Source organism: Lissotriton helveticus, chromosome 12 (genome assembly GCF_964261635.1).
Source record: "Lissotriton helveticus chromosome 12, aLisHel1.1, whole genome shotgun sequence".
Lineage (NCBI taxonomy): Eukaryota > Metazoa > Chordata > Amphibia > Caudata > Salamandridae > Lissotriton > Lissotriton helveticus.
In genome coordinates, this window is record NC_136073.1 from 800,880,300 (window position 1) to 800,904,393 (window position 24,094).

Sequence of the window (24,094 nt, forward strand, 5' to 3'; positions counted from 1 at the left end):
CCCTTGTCCCGGGCTTCTCCCGGACGCTCCCGCGCGCTCCCGCGCAGCGGGGGTTCGGCCCACCTTTAGGTGTTGTAGCTATGTGATAGGCGGGGGGGGCGTGGCCAGCGGGGAGAGCAGCCCAGGTGTTGCTAATTGGGCGTGCAGGGGCTCCTGGTCGCTGGAGTCCCCTGCTAGCTCGCAGCCCCGCTGGTTCTCTTACCTACCCCCGCACTCCTCCTTGGCTCCTTCTGGTCAATCCTTTGGTGGACGACGCGCTGCGGGACCCGCGGAGCGGGTCCGGCGAGTCGTGGGGTTAAAGGCAGGTCCGCTGGGCAGCTGGTGTAACGCGCTCCTCCTTCAACAGCAAGGTGCGTGGAAAGTGTCCCACAAACACAGGGACAACAGCAGCTTTAGGCTCCGTTGGCGGGGGGGCGTGGCCAGCGGGGAGAGCAGCCCAGGTGTTGCTAATTGGGCGTGCAGGGGCTCCTGGTCGCTGGAGTCCCCTGCTAGCTCGCAGCCCCGCTGGTTCTCTTACCTACCCCCGCACTCCTCCTTGGCTCCTTCTGGTCAATCCTTTGGTGGACGACGCGCTGCGGGACCCGCGGAGCGGGTCCGGCGAGTCGTGGGGTTAAAGGCAGGTCCGCTGGGCAGCTGGTGTAACGCGCTCCTCCTTCAACAGCAAGGTGCGTGGAAAGTGTCCCACAAACACAGGGACAACAGCAGCTTTAGGCTCCGTTGGCGGGGGGGCGTGGCCAGCGGGGAGAGCAGCCCAGGTGTTGCTAATTGGGCGTGCAGGGGCTCCTGGTCGCTGGAGTCCCCTGCTAGCTCGCAGCCCCGCTGGTTCTCTTACCTACCCCCGCACTCCTCCTTGGCTCCTTCTGGTCAATCCTTTGGTGGACGACGCGCTGCGGGACCCGCGGAGCGGGTCCGGCGAGTCGTGGGGTTAAAGGCAGGTCCGCTGGGCAGCTGGTGTAACGCGCTCCTCCTTCAACAGCAAGGTGCGTGGAAAGTGTCCCCCGTAATTCTGGTCAATCCTTTGGTGGACGACGCGCTGCGGGACCCGCGGAGCGGGTCCGGCGAGTCGTGGGGTTAAAGGCAGGTCCGCTGGGCAGCTGGTGTAACGCGCTCCTCCTTCAACAGCAAGGTGCGTGGAAAGTGTCCCCCGTAATTCCGTAAAAAACCGTAATTCACAAATGCAGGGGTCGCTCAAGGATCTATCATCTCACCCTTGCTTTGCAACATTTACCTGAAGTCATTACCAGCACTGATCGATCAATTTCACCTCACATGCTATAACTATTCATATGACACACAAATACTCCTTAAACTGTAAAGCCATAAAGACATTAAAAACTCACAAATGTTCAGTTGTCTCAGAGCCGTGAATCAATGGATGACAAGGAGCCATCTCAAATTGAATGCTTCCAAAACGGAAATACTCCTGTGGCAATTGGAAAATGATGGCCCACTTGCCTCCTGGCCTGATGATTTGGGAACACCACCTAAAGTATCAAAGGAAGTAAGAAACCTCAGAATTTCCATGGTCTCCAAGCTGTCAATAAATGCCCAAGTGGACAAAGTAGCAAGATCAAGCTTCATTACTATAAAAACTCAGCAATGCATCTTCCCCCACCTGGGATTTCCACACAAGGTCCAGGCTTCTATCTCTCTTGTTCTGTCTAAACTTGATTACGCCAATAGTCTCTACCATGGCTAATCTTTAACAACTATGAAAAGACTACAACAGATTCAGAACTCTGCTGCCAGACTACTTTTACATATAAAGTCACAAGCCACCATCTCTCCTGCCTTGAAAGCCCTACATTAGTTACCGGTTGCCAGATGATCCACAATCGAGCAGCTTTGTATCACCCACAAAGCGATACATGGCACAGGAACGCTCTTCTTCAGGAATAAAATCACCAAATACATTCAACAAAGGACCCTCCGCTCTAGATTAGCATCTTGTTTCAAAATCACACCATACCGTATCGTTCACAAAGCTCTATTTATCCTTGGCCCCGGATATTTGGCAGAAAAATGTATCCCCTATCATCCATCGAGATCTTTGAGGTCCAGCACTCACCATCTTCTGTCTGTCTCTAGAATTAAGAGAGTGAGATTAGGAGGAAAATCTCTATCATACCTCGGACCAAAATGCTGGAATGAACTTCCCCTCTCTTTAAGAGAATGCTCTAATCATTTAGGGCCAGATGTAGGAAGCCTAATACCGGTCGGTAACGGACGAAATTAGCGAATTTCGGCCGTTACCAACCGGTATTAGGCTTTTGGGATGTAGGGGCCTAATTTAAGGATTCAGCAATTTAAGGAATCGGTAAATTACCAAATTCTTAAATACCGATTCGGTAAATTACCGATTCCTTAATGTAGGAAGCACTCAAGTGAGTGCTTTTAACTTGTAAGGATTTGTTATTTACCACCAAATACAAGTTGGTGGTAAATAACGAAAAACCGTTAGAAAAGCAATTTTGTGCTTTTTTAACAGTGCCATGTGGCAGACATACATGCCCTTAGGGCATGTATGTGTGCCACATGTGCACCCATGCACTATACAGGGGTGCAATAGGGTGTCAATGTGACACCCTGCCACCCTTGTAGGCCTCCAGGCCCATAGGAATGAATGGGGAATACCGATTCGGTAAATACCAAATCGGTATTTACCGAATTTTACCGATTCGGTAAAATTTACCGAATCATTATCTACATATCATTTACCGATTCTAAAATACCGAATCTGTACATTTGTATCGCTTCCACAAAAGCGCAGAGATACTCCTCGGAGTCGATGTTGGCGCTATACAAACCCTCAAATAAATAAATAAATACAAGAAAAAAACATAGGTGGCACATCCTTCTCTGTTCAAGCAGCCAAACTATGAAACTTTTTACCCCAAGCATAACAGTTCTTTATCTATCCAGTAATACAATGCAATGAAAATGTTTCACTCTGTTCAGGCACACAGGGTCAGAACTAAAACAGGCATTGCCTAAAACATATTAATATAAATATGCTATTCTCTTGGGTCACTTGAACAAAGAATAAAGATAAAGTGCAAATTATTCTCTCATGATGCACAAATTTGCAAACAAGCTAATAAAGTGTTTCTATGTTGTGGTAAAAATTGTAGGGCACATGGATATTCAATTAAAAGTAAATGTGGTAGTTGTCAGAAAAGCAAAACTCCTAAGTGTCATAAATATGATATGGCCGGACCTGGACTGCTAAGTGAGGAAAAATATTCACTGAATTTAGTATTTTCTTTGAAAATGCCTATACAGAATAGTCTGAGATGGGAGGAAAGTGTAAAGGTTTACAACCCTTGACTGCAAATGAGCTCATAAGGTACGGCAAGCCAGGCAAGTCTAGGGTGTAACATTTCCTGTCCATATTTGAACCTTGGGTTTTGCCACCCATATCACACAATATTTGAATATCTTTTACGCCAACAGCACTCCCTGATCTCTCTATCCACTCCATGAATATTTAATCACTTTAATGAAGGAAATTTGTTTTCCTTCAGCAGACAATCACATATATTAGACATTCAATTTAATTGTGACTGAATCTGCCTAATAGCCATATGCCACTGACTTACATTCATTTGATTGTCTTGCCCTTCAAAGTCTTCTTTATCCAAATCAATAGCCTGTACTTGATGGCCTTCATTTAATATGGTTTTCTCAAGATTTTCCATTCGTTCTCTCTCAGTCGTAACTTTCACTTTCAGAACATGGAAGGGGGTGGCAACTTCCCCAACATTCAGATGCATCGGTTCCCCCTCAAACATCATCCCTTCTGCATTGCCTTCTTTAAAACCAGGAGGTTGGTAATCTGGTGGTGTCACTGTTGGAAGAAAAAATTTCATCTGAAGCATAATATAATGCAATCTGTAACATTTGATAATAACTGTGTACACACTGTAAGTGAATTGAAAACAACTGGGTATGAAGAATGAGACGGTGTGATTGGAACACATATTAAGTGTCCTTTATAATGACTGTTATTCTCAGCCCAATCGTCTCTCCTCTTAGTGCATAGGTGCACTGCTACTGAAGGACATACCAATAAACTGTGCTTTAAAACTGACAATGTACACATTAAGGAAACTGGATTGTGAAACTGTGTGTAAAAAGTTCACACTCTTTATACATATTGATCTGCTACAAAGTGAAAGTGTTTCCAACTAGAAAAGTTTGATTCTTTGAGGAATTGTACTCACCCTTAGTAGCTGGACAAGTGGGTACTTCCGCCCAAAAAATGTACATAGTACATTTGCAGAAATACCAAAACAGCAGTACAGTTAATAAATAAATGATTTAAAATGCAGATTTTCAAATGTTTTAATGGGAAGAAAATCATTATTTTAATATAGTCATGGAGGCTAATATTATGCATCATCTCTTTTATTGCCTCATACACAGCAGCAACAAGAACAGAGAATTAGAACAACCAACATTCCTGAACCTTAGAACATACATATCATCACTGAATGCAAGTCCATTCCAAAAATACAGCAAAACCACCAGAAGCAACTTGTCTATATCCATAAAGTCCTTCCGAATCTCCACCGTAACCGTTCTCTCAGTTTTGTCCCAAAACACAAAATTAAACACATCAGACGGGTTGAGCATAAATCAGGGAGGGATAATATTTGCATCTGTGCGTTTAATAAAATCATTATTTTCTTCCCATTAAAATTGTGGAAAATCTGCATTTTATGTCAAGGCCTTGAGGCCAATATTATGCATGTTCAAAGCTCATCCAATCCTCTTTGTACAGCATTTTCTACAGGTTTAAAGTAGAACATTTCAAACATTGAATCACTAGACCAATCTGCAGCCTTAATATTAGTACTTAGACTAGAACCTGATAAAAAAAATCCTTACTAGCCATCACAACCCCCCCCACTTCCCCCCGGTTGGATATGCTCCAAAAACACTTACCTACCATTTTCATCGTCTCCTTAACCCACCTAGCCAGCGTAAATGCAGACTCAGCTTTAACAGGTTGTCTAAACGAAATCAACAATTGCAAACATCCTTGCCCTCTCAACCTCTCTGTCCTTTTCTCATATTTCTTCAGTAACAGCCCACACACAAATGATCATGTCCCTCCATTTTTGGATAAAAACTAGTTCTAGACATCGTCCAAAGCTCTAATATCAGAAACTCTCCTAAAAGACACTAAGCATAGCAAAATCGCCATCTTCCAAGACAACATCTTTAGCGTCAAACATTTATTTCCTCCCAAACTTCCAACTTCCCTCAACACTTGAGAAACATCCCATAAAATAGCACACTTAGCTTTGGGAGGAATCTCCATATGCACTCTCTTAACTATCCTTTTCACCAAAGCATGCTGTTCGACCGGAATCCTGTCCACCAACTCATGCCCTGCTGGAAATGCAAATCTACTTAAATTAACAGAATTGTATGCCTGACCTTTCCTGAACAGTTCTTTAAAATGATTCACTACTTCTAGTACGGGTGTTGATATGCGATCCAAAAAAAGCCCTTGCCACACACTAACTACACCTTCTCCCTCACACCGACCTGTACGCCTTAGGTGTCCCTGGGGCCCAGGACTCCATAATAAGCTCCATAGCCTCCTTTGATAACCCAGACACTTGCCACACTCTCCTAAAAACAACCAACCTATCATCATCAACTGCCCTTCCACAATCATCTCGTGACATTTTTCCTTGGACATCCATCAGTACTTGAGGGAAACATGGTAACAGCACTGGATTGTCCCGCAATAAACTCTTCACATCCGGATATCACACCTGAGACTACCAAAACGAAGTGATCAACACCCAACTCCTTTCCGTCTCTCCTGACCTTCATGAGTACTTTCTGTATCATTGAAAATGGATGAAAAGCATTTATCCTTTCTCTCCTCCAATCTTGCAGAAAAGCATCAACTCCCAATGCCTCCAGATCTGGTCTCCAACTGTAAAACTTCGGCAACTGAGCATCCGATCTGCCTGCAAAAAGATCCACCTCCAAAGGTCCCCCACCTTTTCTCCAAACTCCTGAACACTCCTCTGCCCAACCTCCAATTGCGTGGATCTGTTATATTCCTTGAATTCCAGCCCACCTCCAAATTGCTTTTTCCTGGAATATATTAAGCCATGATCTCCCTCTCTAAACAAAACCTCCAAAATTCTTCCCCCATCTCTGCCAAACCTCTCAAACGAGGACCCCGCAACTTGTTGACATACTGCACTGCTGACACAATCCGCCAGGAGCTCCAGACAATTGATATGCATCTCCCTCTCTGTATAATACTTCTCCCAAAAATTGCCCTTGCATTCCATGCCTCCATGTTCAGCAGCCACCAATCAAGTTCCTTCAACGTATCTTGAGTCATTCTCACTTTCTGTGAATACTTCACCCCTAATTGCAAATGATAAGCCTTCCATCTTTCCAGGGCCCTGTAATGCAGGGGTGCGGAAGTATTGCCTGTATGGACGTGGACAGCAGACCCAAAAGCCTCGCTAACTGGCACAACGAAATCCATTCTGAATCCCTCACTCTTCTCAACTCCTTGCAAATAAATCCTCTCCACCTTTTCCATAGGTAATTTCAACACGCCCACCAAGGACTGTATCTGGAAAGCCAAAAATGTCATCTCTTTTGCCGGTACTAAGCAAGACTTGTCTCTGTTTACTACAAAACCTAACTCTTCCAACATCCGTACAAGGCCAACGTTCTCGCGATGCCATAATCAGCAAATCGTCCAGATAAACAATCAGCCGGACCCCCTGTGACCGGAACCACGCCATCACTGGTCTCATGACCTTGGTAAAACACCCTGGCGTTGACGTCAGCCCGAACGACTGACTCTTGAACCGCCAACGGTACCCATTCCACCTGAAAGTCCCTGTGCACCAGACACACTGGGATCGTGAAAAATGCATCCTTCAAGTCCAATCTCGTCAACCAGCCTTCCTTCCCGTACAAATCTCTTAACATGTAAATCCCCTCCATTTTGAAGTGATTGTAACACATCCAATTGTTCAATTCCCTCAGATTGATTACAGTCTCATCCCCTTGTACTTTTCTCCGAATAGGACAATGTAGCTCACAAAACATCCTGGGCTCTCCATTACACTCTTTATTTAGCCCTTCTCCAAAAGTGCATTTACGTCTTGAGTAACCAACTCTTCCTGATGTCTGGCAAATCTTAGAATATTTGGACATCCCTTATGCCTTGTGACTCCCATAAAATCTATAGGATAACCTTGTACCATCCTCAAAACTCACGGGTCTTGCATAACTTCTCTCCACCTTGTAACAAACCAAGTTAGTCTGCTGCCCAGCTTTACATGCAGCTCCTCTTCCTCTTCTCTCACTTTGTGATCTGCGTGACCTTGCCCTTTGTCTTTGTGGATAAAATCCACCCTGCTCGGATTCCGTAGATGGAGCCTCATTGGCATAGACACCCTCAGGGATATATGGCGGAGTGGGAACATGATCACCTTTAAGGAACTTCAGACAGAATATCTAATGACTGAGAGAGAATAGTTTCGTTACTTACAACTGAGACATGTCCTACAACGTCACGTGCCAGAAGGCGAATCGTTGCCCGACTACTCCCCGCTGGAGGATAGACTGCTACTCGATCCCATGATTAACAAAGCGGTCTCCCTCACATATCGGTAGTTAATGAACAACCTGCACGACCCCTTCGGCCCAATGAGAGCAGCTTGGGAATCAGGTCTGGGACTGTTGGAAGATGACGACTGTCAGAAAGCGATCCAGCGCCCCAGGGAGGTTTCTAGACAGGCAAGATTCAGACTAATCCAGCTTAGAGTCCTGCACAGATCGTACACTCCCCGAACGCTCTACCACAGACTAGGTAGATCAGACACAGACCACTGTGCTAGGGGATGTGGGGAGACAGGCACCTTCTTTCACATTATTTGGGAGTGTCCAAAAATTCAGTACTACTGGGCAGGGGTGTCTGGGGTGATGTCCGAAGTGCTAGGTCGACACATACACCTAGACACACGCTGGCATTTACTGGGAGTCATGGGGGAGACCAGGTGGCCCACACATCCAAAAACTTAGCTCATATTGGCCTCAGGTGTGGCAAAGCGAAATATAGCAAGTCTGTGGGTAGCACACGATACACGGAAGCTCTCCAGTTGGAAGCAGGACCTGGATTGGTGCCGATTGGCAGAAAGAGCTGAATATAAAAGTAGAGGTTAACACAAAAAATAGGGAAAAGTTGGGAAACCATGGGAGAAATATAGGACCTAGCAGGGTGGGGGGACAAAAGAAAAGGAGCACTTGAGAAATAATTGTAAGCTGTATCAAGTGTTATGTCTGTGTTCCTTCCTAAATGTATGCAACATCGTATCTCCTGGTCCGGATGTTGCAAAAAATACATCTACTTGATGATCTTTGACTGTAATGGTGGATAGATTACATGTTTAATAAAAAAGATTTTCAAAAACAAAAAACCCACCCTGCTCTGAGCTATAACCATATCCATACCCATATCCATAGGGCCTGTTTCCCTGTGAGAAGGACCCACGAGTAATCCCTCGTCCATGGCCGGGGAATCGCCTACGCATTCTCCTGACAACCGCCAAAAATCCTTTCACATAAAATTTTAGACCTTCTGTAGGGAATTAAAAGTGCCCACGTATTTAGACATATCTCTGACAAATTCCTCACCGAACAACATTCCATTGCTCTCCATCCCTAACTCTTTGCTGGCCAGCTCCGCCAGTTAGAGATTGATTTTCATTAATATACTCTTACGCCTTTTCATGCACAAGGCAACATTGATATTTTCCAGAATAGAAATCGCCCTCTGGACCTATTGCCATAACTCTATCACATCCATTCCAGTATAAATAATTTGTGCCTCCTCGCACAAGTCAAACATCTTCGTAAGGGGTCCAAGGAGATCTAGCAACCTTTCAATCCTTTGTCCAACCCCTTCCAAGGCTCACGTCCGGACTTATTAAAGAAGCTCAGCATCTTGGGCCTGACTCTGGGATATAAGCCACTTTTGACTCCAGTGTGGGTCTCAGACAGTCTAAACGCAAACGAGTATGTACTTCCTTAGTTATTTCTCTTTGTATCCAATATGAAATATCCTGAGCCACATGCTCTGCTGGTGACCACTGAGGAGAGAGTGTATGCTGTATTAACAGGGAATCAAACATCACCTCCTCTAACGGGTCTACAAAGTCACACTGTTCCAACTTAATCCTTTTATTATATTTCCTCATCCTGTTACACCTCTCACCTTCCTGTTCAGTTTAATCAAACTCTAAAGAGCAGGTCAACTCCACATTCCCACTCCTCGAATGCCACCACATAGGACTCTTCCCATCTGGCTTTATAGACCCTTACTTTTGCCTCTACAGCCACATCCAACTCTGGAGCTTTATGTCCAGATTCTTAACTCCCTTTATGCATCTCTGTATACTTTCTTTTATATGTACTCTTTTTTTTCTCCGTCTTTTGAGTCGATAGTACCCGGCTCCACCTTCTCTACAGACCAATAACGTTCATCCTCTACCACCTTAATAGCCATTTTCTCTCTAATGTGCTTCCGTACACAACTGTCAATTTTCTTTCTCATTCTATCTGCTAAATCCCCAAACATTTTCTCCATGTATTCCTTTATTATTATTATTATTATTATTCTTATAATTGCATTTATTGAGCGCACAGCTACCCGGAGGTTTCCCGGCGCTAAAGGCAAACAGAGGATGAGCTAAGTAGAGAAGGAATGAGCACGCATTTTAAAAATTAAAAAGCCAGGACTTAATTCCTTTACGGAATTTCAGGTAGCAGATTTCAGATCGCAGGGATTGAGGCATGGAGTTCCATAGGGAGGGTGCAAGTAGTGCAAATGAGCGACCGCCCATTTTGGCTTTATTGAAGCGAGGGATCTGAAACTTGTTTTGCGTGGAGGATCTCAGAGTACGTGAAGGAACATAGTGCTGTACTAAAGAGGACACGTATTTCGGGGCTTTGCCAATATTGATGTGGTGCATTATGCAGAGAGCTTTAAATTTCACTCGGCTCTCAATGCGCAGCCAGTGCAGCTTACGCAGATGAACAGCGGCCGAGGACCTGGCAGGCAAGTTACAGATAAGGCGAACTGCCATGTTCTGAACCACCTGCAGTTTCTTTATAACCTCCTTACAGGCCCCCAGGAGAAGAATGTTCCTGTAGTCCATCCGTGAGGTGACAAGGGACTGGACTACCTCAGGGTGTCAGCTGGAAGCATCCACGTAATTTTTCTCAGCCACCTTACGATGGTGATGCAGGTGGCTGAGACTTTTACAACATGTTGCTTCATTGACAGCTGGTTGTCAAGAAGGACCCCAAGGTTGCGGGCTGTGGCTGAAGGGGTGGGAATAGGGCCCATCTGATGAGGCCAATGTTGAGGGCCCCAAAGCGATGAATTTGGGCCAAATAAAAGCAGCTCCGTTTTATCCCCATTAAGTTTTAATTTATGTCTATGCATCCAATTGGAAATTTGTTCCAGACCAGACTGCAGGGAAGACGTGGGGAGATGTTTATTTGAGGATAAAGAGTAGACGATTTGCGTATCGTCCGCATAAGAATAGATCGTGAGACCTGCTTGCTCCGCCAAAAAAGCTAGAGGACTCACATAAAGATTAAAGAAAAGGGGACTAAGAATAGAACCCTGGGGAACACCATGAGGGGAGGTGAAGATGGAAGAGACAGAGGTAGAGGAAAAGACTTAAAAAGTGCGATTAGAAATAAAACTAGCAATCCAGGCCAGGGCAGGGCCGTCTATACCCGCAGATTTCAGAGTGGACAACAGGATGGGATGGGAGACGGTGTCAAATGCGGCACTCAGGTCTAGCAGAATGAGTGCCACTGTCTCCCCGTTGTCCACTTGTCTTCTGATGGTCTCGGACACACCAAGAAGCGTGGACTCAGTGGAGAAGCCAGCTCTGAAACCGGATTGAGAGCAGTGAAGAAAACCACAAGATTCAACATAAGAAGCCAGAAGAGAATTAACATGCTTTTCAAGAATTTTAGAATAGCATGAAAGCAGAGAGATGGGACGGAAGTTGGAAGGTGTTATTTGGGTCCGCGTTGGCCTTTTTTATCAATGGAACCACCATCGCATGTTTCCGTTCTTTGGGAACCGTGGCTTCAACCAATGAAGCATTCAGGAGATCAAGAATGATCTGAAGTATAGATGGATCGAGAGTGGACAGTATTTGTGGAGGCATAGAATCAAGGGGAGAACCAGTTTTAATTTCGTGTAAATATTTTTGAAAAAGCACAGGCGAGATCAGCTCCCAAGAGTGGAGATGTGGAGCAGTAGAAGTTAGGCTAGATGCATCGACGGAGCACGAGCTGGGCAATAGAGAATCAAGAGTGGGGGAATAAGTGGAAGGGGCGCAAAAATTAGCGTATATTTTATCTATTTTCTCCAGAAAAAAGTTTGCCAGGGCGTTACATTGTTCCGTGTCCAAGCAGGGGTCTTTAGGTACAGAAGACATGCCTGCAAGATCTTTTACAACTTTGAACAGGGCCTTGGGTCGATTTTGGGCCTTTACCCTATTATTCAAATCTTCATCCCGACTGAACTCATTCTGCAAATCCACCTTACTAAGAGAAACAATGAATGAAAAAAATCCTCTCACAGAAAAACCACTCTGATGCTGCCCCTTTCTTTACAGCTGATTGCAATGACAGTTACGATAAAACTGCTTCATAGCAATGACCTCCTATCCCAAAATATGTCTTCCTATGCCATAATACTGTGGAAAGTCAACTTGCCCAATCATACAAAATGGCCACCGCACGCAGTCGCATAGGTCTCTCTCTTGGGTCATAAAAACAATTCTTGTGCGCAAGCCGTCTAAAACCACGACCCGCGCTTGCCCCGCCACTGGCCTCGAATATGAGCCTAGTAACCAGAAAGTGAAGACGTGTACCAATCGCTACTGCCCTTCAACGCCATGAGGAGACACAAGGGCTCCGAAGCCACTGTAAGCACTTTAAAAAAAAATAAACTACTGGCTTTAACTACCACGCTGCCCACGCTTATCGCTGCTCCCCGACCAACGCGTCCGAAGAACGGCAAACACTTTTGCATCTTGAACAAACTAACCACAATATGACCCTGAATGAATTTATTAAATAATTACAGTAAACACCCGAAGAGCCCACAAACAGCCATCTCCCACAATCGCCCAATCCGCCGATACAACCTTACGAATTCCAACTGGAAACTCCACAACGCTGCCTTTATTAACATGCCCAAGACACATAAAGCCCACATGTACAGGCTATCCTCCCAATGCGACTACCACTGAAACCTGTCTTCACCCTACAGGAATCTCCCGGCATACTCATTGTTTCCACACATATGGGTCAACCCTGAAATACGCCTCAATACACTCATAAAACCCTCAAACCTCCATCTCATACAATGAATCAAGCTACTTATAAAAGGTACTTATCTGTTCATAAGCAGCAATAAAAGAAGGAATATGGCTGCGCATTCAGTGATTATACGCATGCTTTAAGGTTCTGGAATGTTAGTTGTTGTTCTAATTCTAAGTTCTTATTGCTGCTGTGTATGAGGCACCAAAATAGATGATGCATATTATTGGCCTCTGGGCTTTGCCATAACATGCTCAACCATTTAAAAAAAAAAAAACAAAGTCAGATATATCAATTTAAAGTTATTGCATGGTTCAGTTGGACCAAGGCACCCTTCAAGACTGACCAGCGACTGTGTGTAGTTGCATACAGGCTGTCATTTCACCTCATTCGCAAGTTATGAGGACCACACCAAATGCACCTTTCACGGCTGGCCAATATTTGTGTTTATTTTATCTCTCAAGGTAATTGACCAGAAAATAAAATGTCACTGACACATGTCCATGGGTTCAGGTTTTAGAAAGTCTCCCCACAAGTCCAAGTTCAGGTCCATACTCCAATAAGAAATGTCCTACGGGGCACCTGAATAACTGTCAAGATACTACTCATCTTCATATTTTTTCCTGATGGATGCAAATTTGTAGACCTCTAGGACACTACGCACTCCACTCCAGCAGAGAATTTACAAAATGCAAGCAAGCTCTCCTAGAACATCTTGTCCATTGTGTGGCAGCCAGGGTTATCATCCTTAGCACTTTGGGGCACATTTCCAGTCTGAAAGATTGAATATACAGCTTGAAACTAAATTTGTTGCACATTTCTCTATCAAGTAGATAGGAATTCTTCACTGAAATGTCTTCTTTTCTTTTTCTATTCCTAATGGCTTTCAATTAGAACTATTTTAAAAGGCTAAATTAGCCAGTGCTTGATGGCAACCCCAAACAATTTGAACTAAATGTCACACAGTTACACAGCCTGATACTTACAACAACGACTCAGATCCTGTTTGAGAAAGGTGCTTTGATGCAACTGTATTCAAGCACTCCTTCTTTCATGGACAAAATTATGTCAACACCTTCCTCCCAATAGGTAAGATATGTGCCGTTCAACATAAATTGCATCCCTCTAGGGCACACACAATTCTCCTCTTATTCAAAAAAAAGATTCCAACTTAAGTTCCATCTGATTGTTCAATTGATTTTTATTTCATTCATTGTTTGAAATTTATTTCTTCATATTTAATTCTTTAACCATTAAGTTCAAATGACATCATACAGATTCCATTCTCCTATGCATTTCGGGCATTGGAGCCCTTCCTCAGGGAGAGGCACTCCCACTCAGTGTGGTAGAGCACCCTCCAAAGTGAGCTTATGGAAAAAAACACCGTCCGCGTCAATATCGTCGCATCGGAATCAATCAGCCTTCACAAGGGGAGTACATTGGGCGGCATTTCTGGCGGCCATGGCGTATAGAGGAGAATAGAGGTGGATTGAGGAGATTTCATTACCTGCATTCACAGTAAAAATAAGTTACCGGATTCCCAGTTGAGGGGGTTGCATGCGTGGGGAACGCCAGAGCCACACCACTTTAGGTTTGAATCATCGTAGTTTTATGTACTCCCCTTGTGAAGGCTGATTGATTCCGATAAGACGATATTGACGCGGACGGTGATTTTTTCCATGAGCTCACTTTGGAGGGTGCTTAGGAGAATGGAATCTGTATGATGACATTTGAACTTAATGGTTAAAGAATTAAATATGAAGAAATACATTTCAAACAATGAATGAAATAAAATTCAATTGAACAATAAGATGGAACTTAAGTTGGAATCCTTTTTTTGAATAAGAGGAGAATTGTGTGTGCCCTAGAGGGATGCGGTTTATGTTGAACGGCACATATCTTACCTATTAAGACGCCAGTGGTCGGAAGACGTCTCCTTTAGGAGCACCCAGAAATCAGAACATTTTTCATACAAAACACGGATATAAATCAATCCAAAAAGGATGGTGCACCTACTATGCAATTTTGTCTATTAACACCTTCCTCCCGCCAACCCTCTCCTCATCTTCCACCCTGGTCTCTGATCATTCATGCAGCCAAAGGATCAAAGAAAATCCCCCACCTCGAGGTCAGAGGTGCTGTGAAGGGATTTGATGCGATTCGAAGATCCTGCTTTACAAAGCGGGCAAGAGTTATGGCCCCATTCGATAGGAGATAAATTCATGATAAAGGATTGGCCCTTAAAGCAGACTTGTGTGTTGTCTGCTCTTGAAGTCAGGCAGTTTGCCACTTGGGCTTTAAGACTGATAATGTGTTAAGTTCAGCAATTTGTGTAATTAACCGGGGCTGTATAAGGCGAAATTAATGTCCTTTTGCTGAAACTAAAGTTCAGTCAGTCACTATGACAAATTATAAACCATGTGTAAGTTTATAGCAGTGGCCTAACACATTTTAGAAAAATTGGGTTAAAGTAAATCTGGAAAATTATTAAACTCAATACTTTCTAACCGGAACACAAAAAATATACTTTAAAACACATTTCCTTTCTTCAACATATGTGAAGAAATCATTTCCTTCAAGTTTCCATCTCATTATTTAACTCTGTGGAACTGATCAAAACGTTTGCACATAATGAAAGCTCACTTAAACAAAGTGTAAAATTAGCCAACTCCAATGAAAAACAGTAACAAGTATTCTATTCACAAACTGCACTTTGTAGTATATTAGGGAGTAATGAACTATTACTGTAAACCTACTACAAAATGCTACTCACAAACCAAAGGGTAGAAACTGGCATCTCTCCTATCTTTTATCTTTTTCTATGCAGAAATTTCGGCATATGTAATTATACATTTTAGTGGTAAATGTGGATGTGGCTGGAAAATGAGAAATACAATGCACCTAAATAGAAGGGGTTATAGAGGGACAACACAAACCCACAAAAGAGTAATCACTCTTAATCACCATTTACACTTCTAACGTTAGTAGAGCCAAAAAGGGAGCAAAAGTGCTCCAACTCAGCTTTGGAGTAAGTCCAGCACCATACTTGGCCACTCATAGGGACACTACCACACTCCCATAGAGAATAACGGAGGGTAGGATTTAAAATACAATCTCACAGGAACAAAATGTTAATTAAATACAATTATTTCTAATATAAAATAACATGTCTTTGTTTAATGTTAAAACATTTATATAATTAATATATAATTATTATTATAATCCAAACGTAATATTTAAAATGTAAAATTAAATTAAACTTTGGCAAAAAAATAAATAAATATCACTTCTTTAAATTTGTTCAAAACATAACGTTAAGGAAATTTTAACCTATTAAATACAATTTTTACTATAGGTGTCATTTTAAAAATTAATTATTACAAATAGAATTTATAAATGGATTAAATACATTTAATTAATTATTTAATACACATTTACGTTAATGTGCAGTAAAAAAAATTATTCATTCTAAACTTGAGATTCATATTTATAATAATTTTATATTAAAATATTTGCACTATTTTTTAAGTTGAATAACCTTTATTTTTCTCCGATGCTCTATTATACATAACTTTACAATTGGAAATTCTGTTTTAGCTGTCTTCAGCCACTGGTTTCAGGGGTGGAGACATGTAAGTTTACCCCTAGAAGTAACTTTACACTCGGTGGTGGAAAGCAAATAAGTGTAAAGTTACTATTAGATGTAAGAGTAAATATAAAAATGAGTAAATCTACACATGTAAATTTACCTTTGGGAATACGCCGCACAAACATCCATAAAGTTTAATTGTATAGCTTTCTATCCAATGACTTGAGCTGGCAGGATATAGTTGGTAATATTGTTTGAAACGGTTTCATGTTAGCAACCATAAACAAATCAGTCAAGGATAATGGATAATGGAAAACCAAGGTTTTGCACAGTCTCTTCCTCAGGTTCAGAATTCCACATTTTTTTAAAATTGTTTTTATTGATGATCAAACACATAACAGAGCCCACAAATCACATCACGGGTCAATTACACAATGTACAAAGTCAATATGACTTACGTCTAGGACACACAAGTAACGCAAGCCTGTTGACAAGTAACATTTTAGAATGCTGGCATAACAGAATACATGTAAACGCAGCAGAGGTCTCGATTTTCAATATCTACAACAGTTACATTAATTGTTGAGGTATTATAATGGTCCAGTGCACCTTATTCCGCACTTAGTGTCTATCACTCTGTTTGATCAGACCCTTAGTACTGTATGAGCTGGTCCCAAAAATCTTCACGGCGAGAGGCTTCTGGTAGCTCTTCTGCATAGACTTTCAACTGCTCCCTACAATATGTCATGTCCATGATCCAATTTCCTAGTTGTGGCACCTGTTTACTTCCCCACTTCATAGCAACTCGCCTTTTGCCAGCAGTTGAGCTACAGCTAGTACTTTACGCCTCCGGCCTGATTCACGTATAGTCCTAAAAGGCAGACTTGCGATGTACTGGGTATTGGTTCTGCCAGCATTATTCCCAGGGCATTTGTCACTTTCTGCCAGTAGGTTTGGATTTGGGGGCATGCCCAGGCAACATGTATGAAGTTTGTTTGTGTAGTGCTGCAGCGTGAGCATCTATAATCCTCACGGAGGCCGTATTTATATAGTTGTGCTGGTTTATAATATATCTGCTGCAAAGATTTTAAGTGAATAATCCTGAGATTACAGTTAGGTGTAAGTGCCTGTGTAAATTCACAGCGATATCACCAGTCTTCTTTACATAGAGGACCGTCTAGTGTGTTTTCCCATCTTTCTAAAGCCAGCTCATGTTCTCGGAATTGCTCCCGTTTGGCTGCATTGTACAGTTTAGCAATGAGACGTTGATGTGTGGGTGATGTGAGCAATGTTTGTAGGGCATTGTGTGTTGGCGGCTCATGAGGAAAAGTGGGATAGATATCTCTCAGCGTTGCTCTTAGTCTGAGTTAGGCAAATAGCATTAGTGGTGTGCGGTGAGCAGCTGACATGACATCTGTTTGTGATATAAACTGGCCATTGGGAAATATCACCCATTGTACGCATTCCCATATCGTCCAGGAGTGTTTGCATTTTATTCTCTTGCGTTAGGATGATGTCTTAGTGGCAGGGCCGGCGCATACACCGGGAATTTGTTAGCTCGTCTTGTCAGTGCGTACCATGCTGCAGTTGTGTTACGCACGGGGTTAATTTTAGCACGTGGAGTGTACTGCTTCGGTTCCGATAAGAAAGCGGCTAGGAGTGTTGGATGAGCATTATCGCTCTCCACTGCCATATGCGGCAGATATGCATGCAAGTGTATCCAATAATGTGCATGCTGTGCTTGGGTGCATTAATAATAGAACTGTAGATCTGGCGCCCTGAACCCTCCTTGTGTGTATGGCCGGGTTAGTTACTTCCACCCTACCCTAGGCTGTTTACCTGCCCACGTAAGGGTGGTCATGCATGAATACAGTCTTGAGAAAAACTGTTGTGTGAGTGCAACTGGTATGTTTGTGGATATATAAAGGAAGTGGGGCAGCACCACCATTTTCTGTATAGCAATTCTGTCAGGTATTGAGAGTGGCAATCAAATCCATCTGGCCACCTGACATTTTAATTTTGTGAGGGCAGTACTTTAGTTTTCGCGTGTTACCAATTCAGGGTCTTGATGTATCCAGACCCCTAAGTATTTAACCAGCTCTAACCACCACTGTAGAGGATAATCTAATGGGGGTTGTTCCATACCAGGTGTCAGCGGAATCACTAGGGATTTAGTCCAATTTATACTAAATCCTGAGTAATGTTCAAATCATGTATATTCTCTCATTAGTGAATTTAAATTATCTTCCGGGTGCCATGTATATAAGACCATATTGTCTGCATAAAGCAATACGCTGACGGGTCGCAGGTGGAACTGCAGTGCTGGTTTTGCCGGATTTTGCACGCCTGTGGTTCAAGTGCCAAGGTAAATAATAGTGGTGAAAGTGGGCACCCTTGTCGCGTTCCTCTATAAATGTGTAAGGGAGCGGCTGTAATGCCGTTAATCCTGAGCCTTGCACATGGATCTGTATAGAGCAATTTGATCCAGCGCAGGAATGGGTGCGGGAATCCCATCTTTCGTAGGAGAGAAAACATGAATAGCCATTCCACTGAATCCAATGCTTTAGCTGTGTCCACAAGGGCAGCAGCTGCTGGGAAGTCTGTTTGTAATTGGTGGAACAGTGCAAAGATGGTTCGCAAGTTATGAGTCGTTGAGCGTGTTGGAATGAATCCAGATTGGTCCGGTAACACTAGCTTCTGCATTAGGGGTTGTAATCGAAAGGCTATTATTTTTGCTAGTATTTTGGCATCTGAGTTGTTAAGGGACAGTAAATGGTAGGAGTCACACTGAGTAAGGTCCTTATCGGTTTGAGTAGTGTGATTAATAATTCCTCCCGGTGGTAAAGTCCCCTTTTCATATGCTTCCGAGTACATAGCTGTTAGAGGGGTGATGAACAAGTCGATGTATTCTTTGTAGAATTCACCTGGGAGTCCGTCTGTTCCTGGGGCTTCGTTATTAGGGAGGGACCTGATGGCTTCTTTTAGCTCATCTTCAGTTATCAGATGGCTGAAGTATTCCAAATGCTCGTCAGAGAGCCAAGCTAGGGCTATGTCGTTTAGGTATTCATTTATGTCTTCTTCAGAAGCAGACAGTTGTGTGGAATTCAGTTGCGCATAGATGTCCGAGAATCGGTCTGTGAAAGAGGGTGTGTCATAGTGCGGTGTACCTCTCGAATCTGTGTTCTGTGTAATATGTGAGGGGGACCGTGATATTTGTATCCTACCCGCTAGCGTACGGCCTGGGCGTCCTCCTTCCCCATAGTTATGTGCTGTATACCTATGTGATATGTGTTTCACCTCACTGTCTGCAAACTATGGTATGTGTTCATTTAATTTCTGCAAGCAGTGTAGGGTTCAGAGTTTGTGCATATTCGTTTTCTAGTGTCTTAATATCTTTCTCTACTCTGTTCAATTGCTGCTGTATGTCCTTTGGTATCACCACGTGTTTACCTACACAGAACCCCCGGATAGTCACCTTAAAAGCCTCCCAAAATACTCTGGCACTATCAACTGTTCCTGTATTATGTACTAAGTACTCAGTTATGGCCTGTCTCAGCTGTTTTAAACACTTGATCTAGCATTGCAGATGTCTGAAGGCGCCACGCAAACAGTCTAGGAGTATGCGTAGGGAGTGCCAGTGATGGGGCAAGGATTTGCACGTAAAGCGACTTGCTTGTAATCATGAACCTCGAATAACCCTAATTAATTAATCAATCTGTTTGTCTTACTAATTTACCCCTTTATTCCGACATTTTGGGTGTCCCAGTGAAGCTTGCTTATGTGTTTACTAATCCTAATACGCTTGCTACTTAAGATGGCTGCTGCTACGCGGGAATTTCTTCTGCGCATGCGTCGGTCATACCCATGTGACGTGACGTACTCGCAGTTCTAGTGGGAAACACTTTGCACTTGCGCAGTAGAACTAAGATGGCTGCTTTACGTTCTCACATGCCTGAAGCTTGCAGTGCTGTTTTTGCAATGCTGTCCCTTCTCCATTAATCATTAGAGCTATAGTTATTATAAAGTAAGGGGAGTAGTGTAAGGATTCATGGTATACAGTGTAATCATTTTTTTCTGTATTCTAAAGCTGTTTCTATTTACTTTTCATGTATCGTAATATTTGGGGTATGAGGGACGGGAATACTCCATTTTGAAAATCCCTTCTGCGCATGACAGGCTTCAGCCAGGGGATGAACTCGGTGTTCTTGAAACCAAGCCAGATGGAAGCACCAGCCAAGATGTGCCTGGGAATATTCGTCTGACCCCACTAAGAAGTCAAAAGACTACAATGTATAAATCAATAGACTGCCCATTGTTTCGCACATTGAACACATCATGAGAACCTGAAGTTCGATAGGCGTGCCCAGAAAATGTAAATTATGGGCTAGAGAAAGTCAAATCCTAGGTGGTGTGATGACCTGTCCTTTCTTTTGTCCAATCGAAATTGGGGATTCTTACACTTGCAACATTTGGGGGGTGTTACACTGACCCAAAACAATATAACTAGCCTAGTCTTAGCTAGAGAAATTGTCCGACTTGTCCGAATAGCTGACCTGTCACTGACCCAACGCACTCAGTAGCTGATCGAGAAACAGAGGTGCTGCGGAGCACTCTGTCAGACAGACTCACAGACCCATTCGGGGTTTTTGAGAACCTTAAGTGCTGGTGAAGCACTTTGCTGGGGAATTCGATAACCCATTCGGGGTTTTGACTGATAGCTGCAGAGAGGGTGTAGCGCAGGCGTTGCAACTGAACTGCGGGTGCAGGTTTCAACTTTGGTGGTCCTGTCCTGATCCTAATCTGGTTTTCCTGTCCTGGTTTCTATACTGCACCTGCTGGCCTACTGGCAAATCTTTTCCTTGGGGTTTCTACTGTCCTTAACTGACCCGCAGCCAGGGTTGGTCTACACGCCATTCTAGGTAAATATAAATCTGTGAGGGAAATACATTTGCGTAATCTTTCTTTACCCTTTCCTGAAATCTTGCTAAAAGTTATAATTGCATATGTTCCTATTTTTCTTTTCCCTGGTGACAAAATACTGAAGTCGTGAAGGTGTGTTTTATTAGCATGTTCCATTTTTCCCCTTACCTTATAGTGGGATAAATAAAATACTGTCTCTGAATAAATAGATGTTCCTTTTCTTTACCCTCCCTTTACTGAACTGAAGAGATCATTCTGAATTATTAGCGTGTTCCAATTTTTACCCATCCTATAGCTACATGATAAATTCAGTTTCGTTATTATAGTTTCATGTTCCTTTCCTTTCCCATCCCATAGGGAAACAATAAAATTGTGACATTCTAGTATGTTCCTTATTTTCCCATCCTTTAGAAAGTATCCATTCTAAGTTTGATTCCTATACGTTTATTTTTTCTTTAGTATGTTCCCTGTTCTTACCTTCCCTTTAGAGTTCTAAATGGTTGGCATAATCTATTTTCTACATGGTTATACACTCTTCATGATTTTAGTTATTGATAGTTTGCTTACTGTAAATCTAATGCTTTCTGACAGTGATGAGAACTAGATAAAGGTTTTCAAACTTCTTGAGTCTGTGGTTATTATAAAGAGTGCAAATATTATAAATGGTATTGTATTTTGGTGACTGCTTATCTTTTTCAGCTAGCTCCCTGATCCAGTGTGATCATAGATACCTATGACCAGGCTTGGTAAGTTGGGTATATAGGAAATAGGTAGGAACAAACAAGGGTTACTGATATTAGAGTGTAGGTTACCCGATTAATAAATATGGTAAATTTAAATGTATGGGCCCAAGTGTGCATATGGTAATATTGTTGGTCGGGTGACCTGCGCGCTCTATCAGTAATTTTTCTGGTAGCAGAGGATGGTTAGGGACTAGTTAAAGGTAGGTAGGGACTAGTTAAGATAGGTAGATAGGTAAACTGCTGCTAACTATGAACATTTTATTGCTGCTAAAAGTATTGATCGATCAAATGCAAAGGACTTTTGAAATGTTATGAAATGTTTGAATTTGTTCTCTGAAATGCTGCTATACTGATTTATTGTTCTAACCAAACTCGTTAGTGATTGTTACATGTTTGTCTGGAATCCCCGGGGGCAGAATAGCGAGTGGTAGAATAGAAGCCACATCACAGTGAGGTCAGTTGCTCGAGGAAAATTGGTGCGGGTTGGGCAGAACTGGAAGCACTAATTAGGGTTTTCTGTATGAATGTATGAATAAATGATAGCAAAGAGTTCGCTGGCAAAACTTCTATTGTGATATCACCTAGTAAGGGTCACACGGAAGGAGTAGCAGGTTCGTCTGAGCTTGATTGATAGCAAAGGGGTTCACTGGTGAAACTTTTGGCTTAGTATATATCCCAGAGTGGATGAGTCGAAGGAGTAGCAGGTTCGCTAATGCTTGTGTGAAGAGTAGGTAGTAGGGATCTACTCGCAGTATATGAAACGTAAACGGAAGAGATTTACTTGCAGTGAAACAAATCTTTTCTTTCTAGACACTCGAGTACAGTGGCAAATGTTTTGCGTCATTAATTAAACAGAGCACTTGCACTTTAAAAGGTAGAAATTGAGTTTTCCGTTACCTTGTGAAGGAGAGAGTCAGTTGCGGAGCTGCGCTGACGTCACTCAGTGCCGCGCTGGTATTGGTTGAGACAGCGGGCGTGTAGCTGAGACAGAATTGTAAAGGAGGGGTGAGTACAGGAGCGTGGGAACTTGTCTCACGAGAAAAGCCGCGCACCCATTGGTTAAAATTGTTTGAAATCGCGCATGTGATTGGTTGCAGAAAATTAAAAGACGCAATTGTATTGGAAGTGATTTTGTAAACAAAGTAATTTGCAAAACGTATATGTGGTATCCGACTCATCCCCAGACTCGACCTGATCCAAGATATCAAGGTTTTGTGAGGGATCAGTGGAGAACAGCTAGACATAACATTATGTACGGAAGCAAGAGGAAAATGACATTTGTAGACAAAGTAAAGAACTACTTCAAGAAAGATAAGCCTATCAAAACTAGAGAAGGAGTAAGTATTCCACCACCTATTTATTTTATTTATTTCAAAAGTTTTATATAGCGCTGCTGGACCCGAGAGTATCAGAGCGCTTTACAGCGAAGGTAGACATAAAACGAAGAAGTTAACATTGTGCAGAAAATGCAAGAGATATAGTATTACAATCAGATCATTATACATGCGAGAAAGCAAGAATAGGATATAATTGATAGAATGAAGGACGATCATAGGGGATACAAATTTGTATTGGGAGGAGCTAGGGGGTAGAGAAACAGGGATGTGCATTCATGGGAAGATGTATACTGAGAGTTGAGGGAGAGAAAAAAGTGTAGAGGGTGAGTGAGAATATGAGAGGAATTAGGATGGGGTGAGGAGAGGTGTGGAACAGAGAAGAGAAAAGAGTGAACATGATCAAGGACAATAACCCTAGATACCCCAATATTTGTTGAGGAGAAGAATTTTGAGTTCTTTTTTGAAGAGAGAGTAGGAGGGGTTGCAGCGAAGATTTTTGGGGAGAGTGTTCCAGATCGTAGGAGCATTCCCAGAGAAAGCACGGGCTTGGGTCTTTTGGCATTTTAGTCTGGGAGGGATCAGGACAAGGGAGTTAGTACTTCTCAGAGACCTAGAGCAACCTGCTTTTTGCAGTTTATTTGCAAGGTAAGAGGGGGTGTTTTGGTGAAGAGCTTTGTGTGTGATGCAGGCAATCTTGTAGGTGGATCTTCCTTCTATTGGGAGCCACTTGAGATTTTTAAGGAGGGGTGAGATGTGATCACACCTTTTACAGTCAGAGATAAGTCTGGCAGCTAGGTTGAGAACAGATTTAATTGGAGTGAGATGTACTTTAGGGGTGCCGGCAAGTGTGGCGTTGCCATAGTCAATCCTAGAGAGGACAAGCGATTGGACAACGATTTTGAAGTCATCCGCTGGGATGAAAGGTTTTATTTTTTTGAGGTGGAGAAGGGTGAAGAGCGCGCTTTTGGCTGCATTTTTAATGTGTGAGATGAGGTTAAGATTTTGGTCGATGCTGATGCCTAGGGATTTGACAGAATTAGAGGTGGAGAGGGAGCAATTAAGTGCTTTGATATCATTGATCCAGAGTTGGATGGGAA

The 24,094-nt window shown here is 42.8% G+C and overlaps 1 protein-coding gene across 9 annotated transcripts in view; it reads right to left on the minus strand.

The window, feature by feature from the left end:
• HORMAD1 (HORMA domain containing 1) overlaps positions 1 to 24,094 on the minus strand; it is a 920,105-nt gene that overhangs the window by 329,226 nt on the left and 566,785 nt on the right. For all 9 annotated transcript variants that reach the window (XM_078670957.1, XM_078670959.1, XM_078670964.1 and 6 more), the window contains one exon: positions 3,600 to 3,847. In XM_078670957.1, the coding sequence (XP_078527083.1) occupies positions 3,600 to 3,847 (248 nt within the window). The remainder of the gene's footprint in view (positions 1 to 3,599; positions 3,848 to 24,094) is intronic.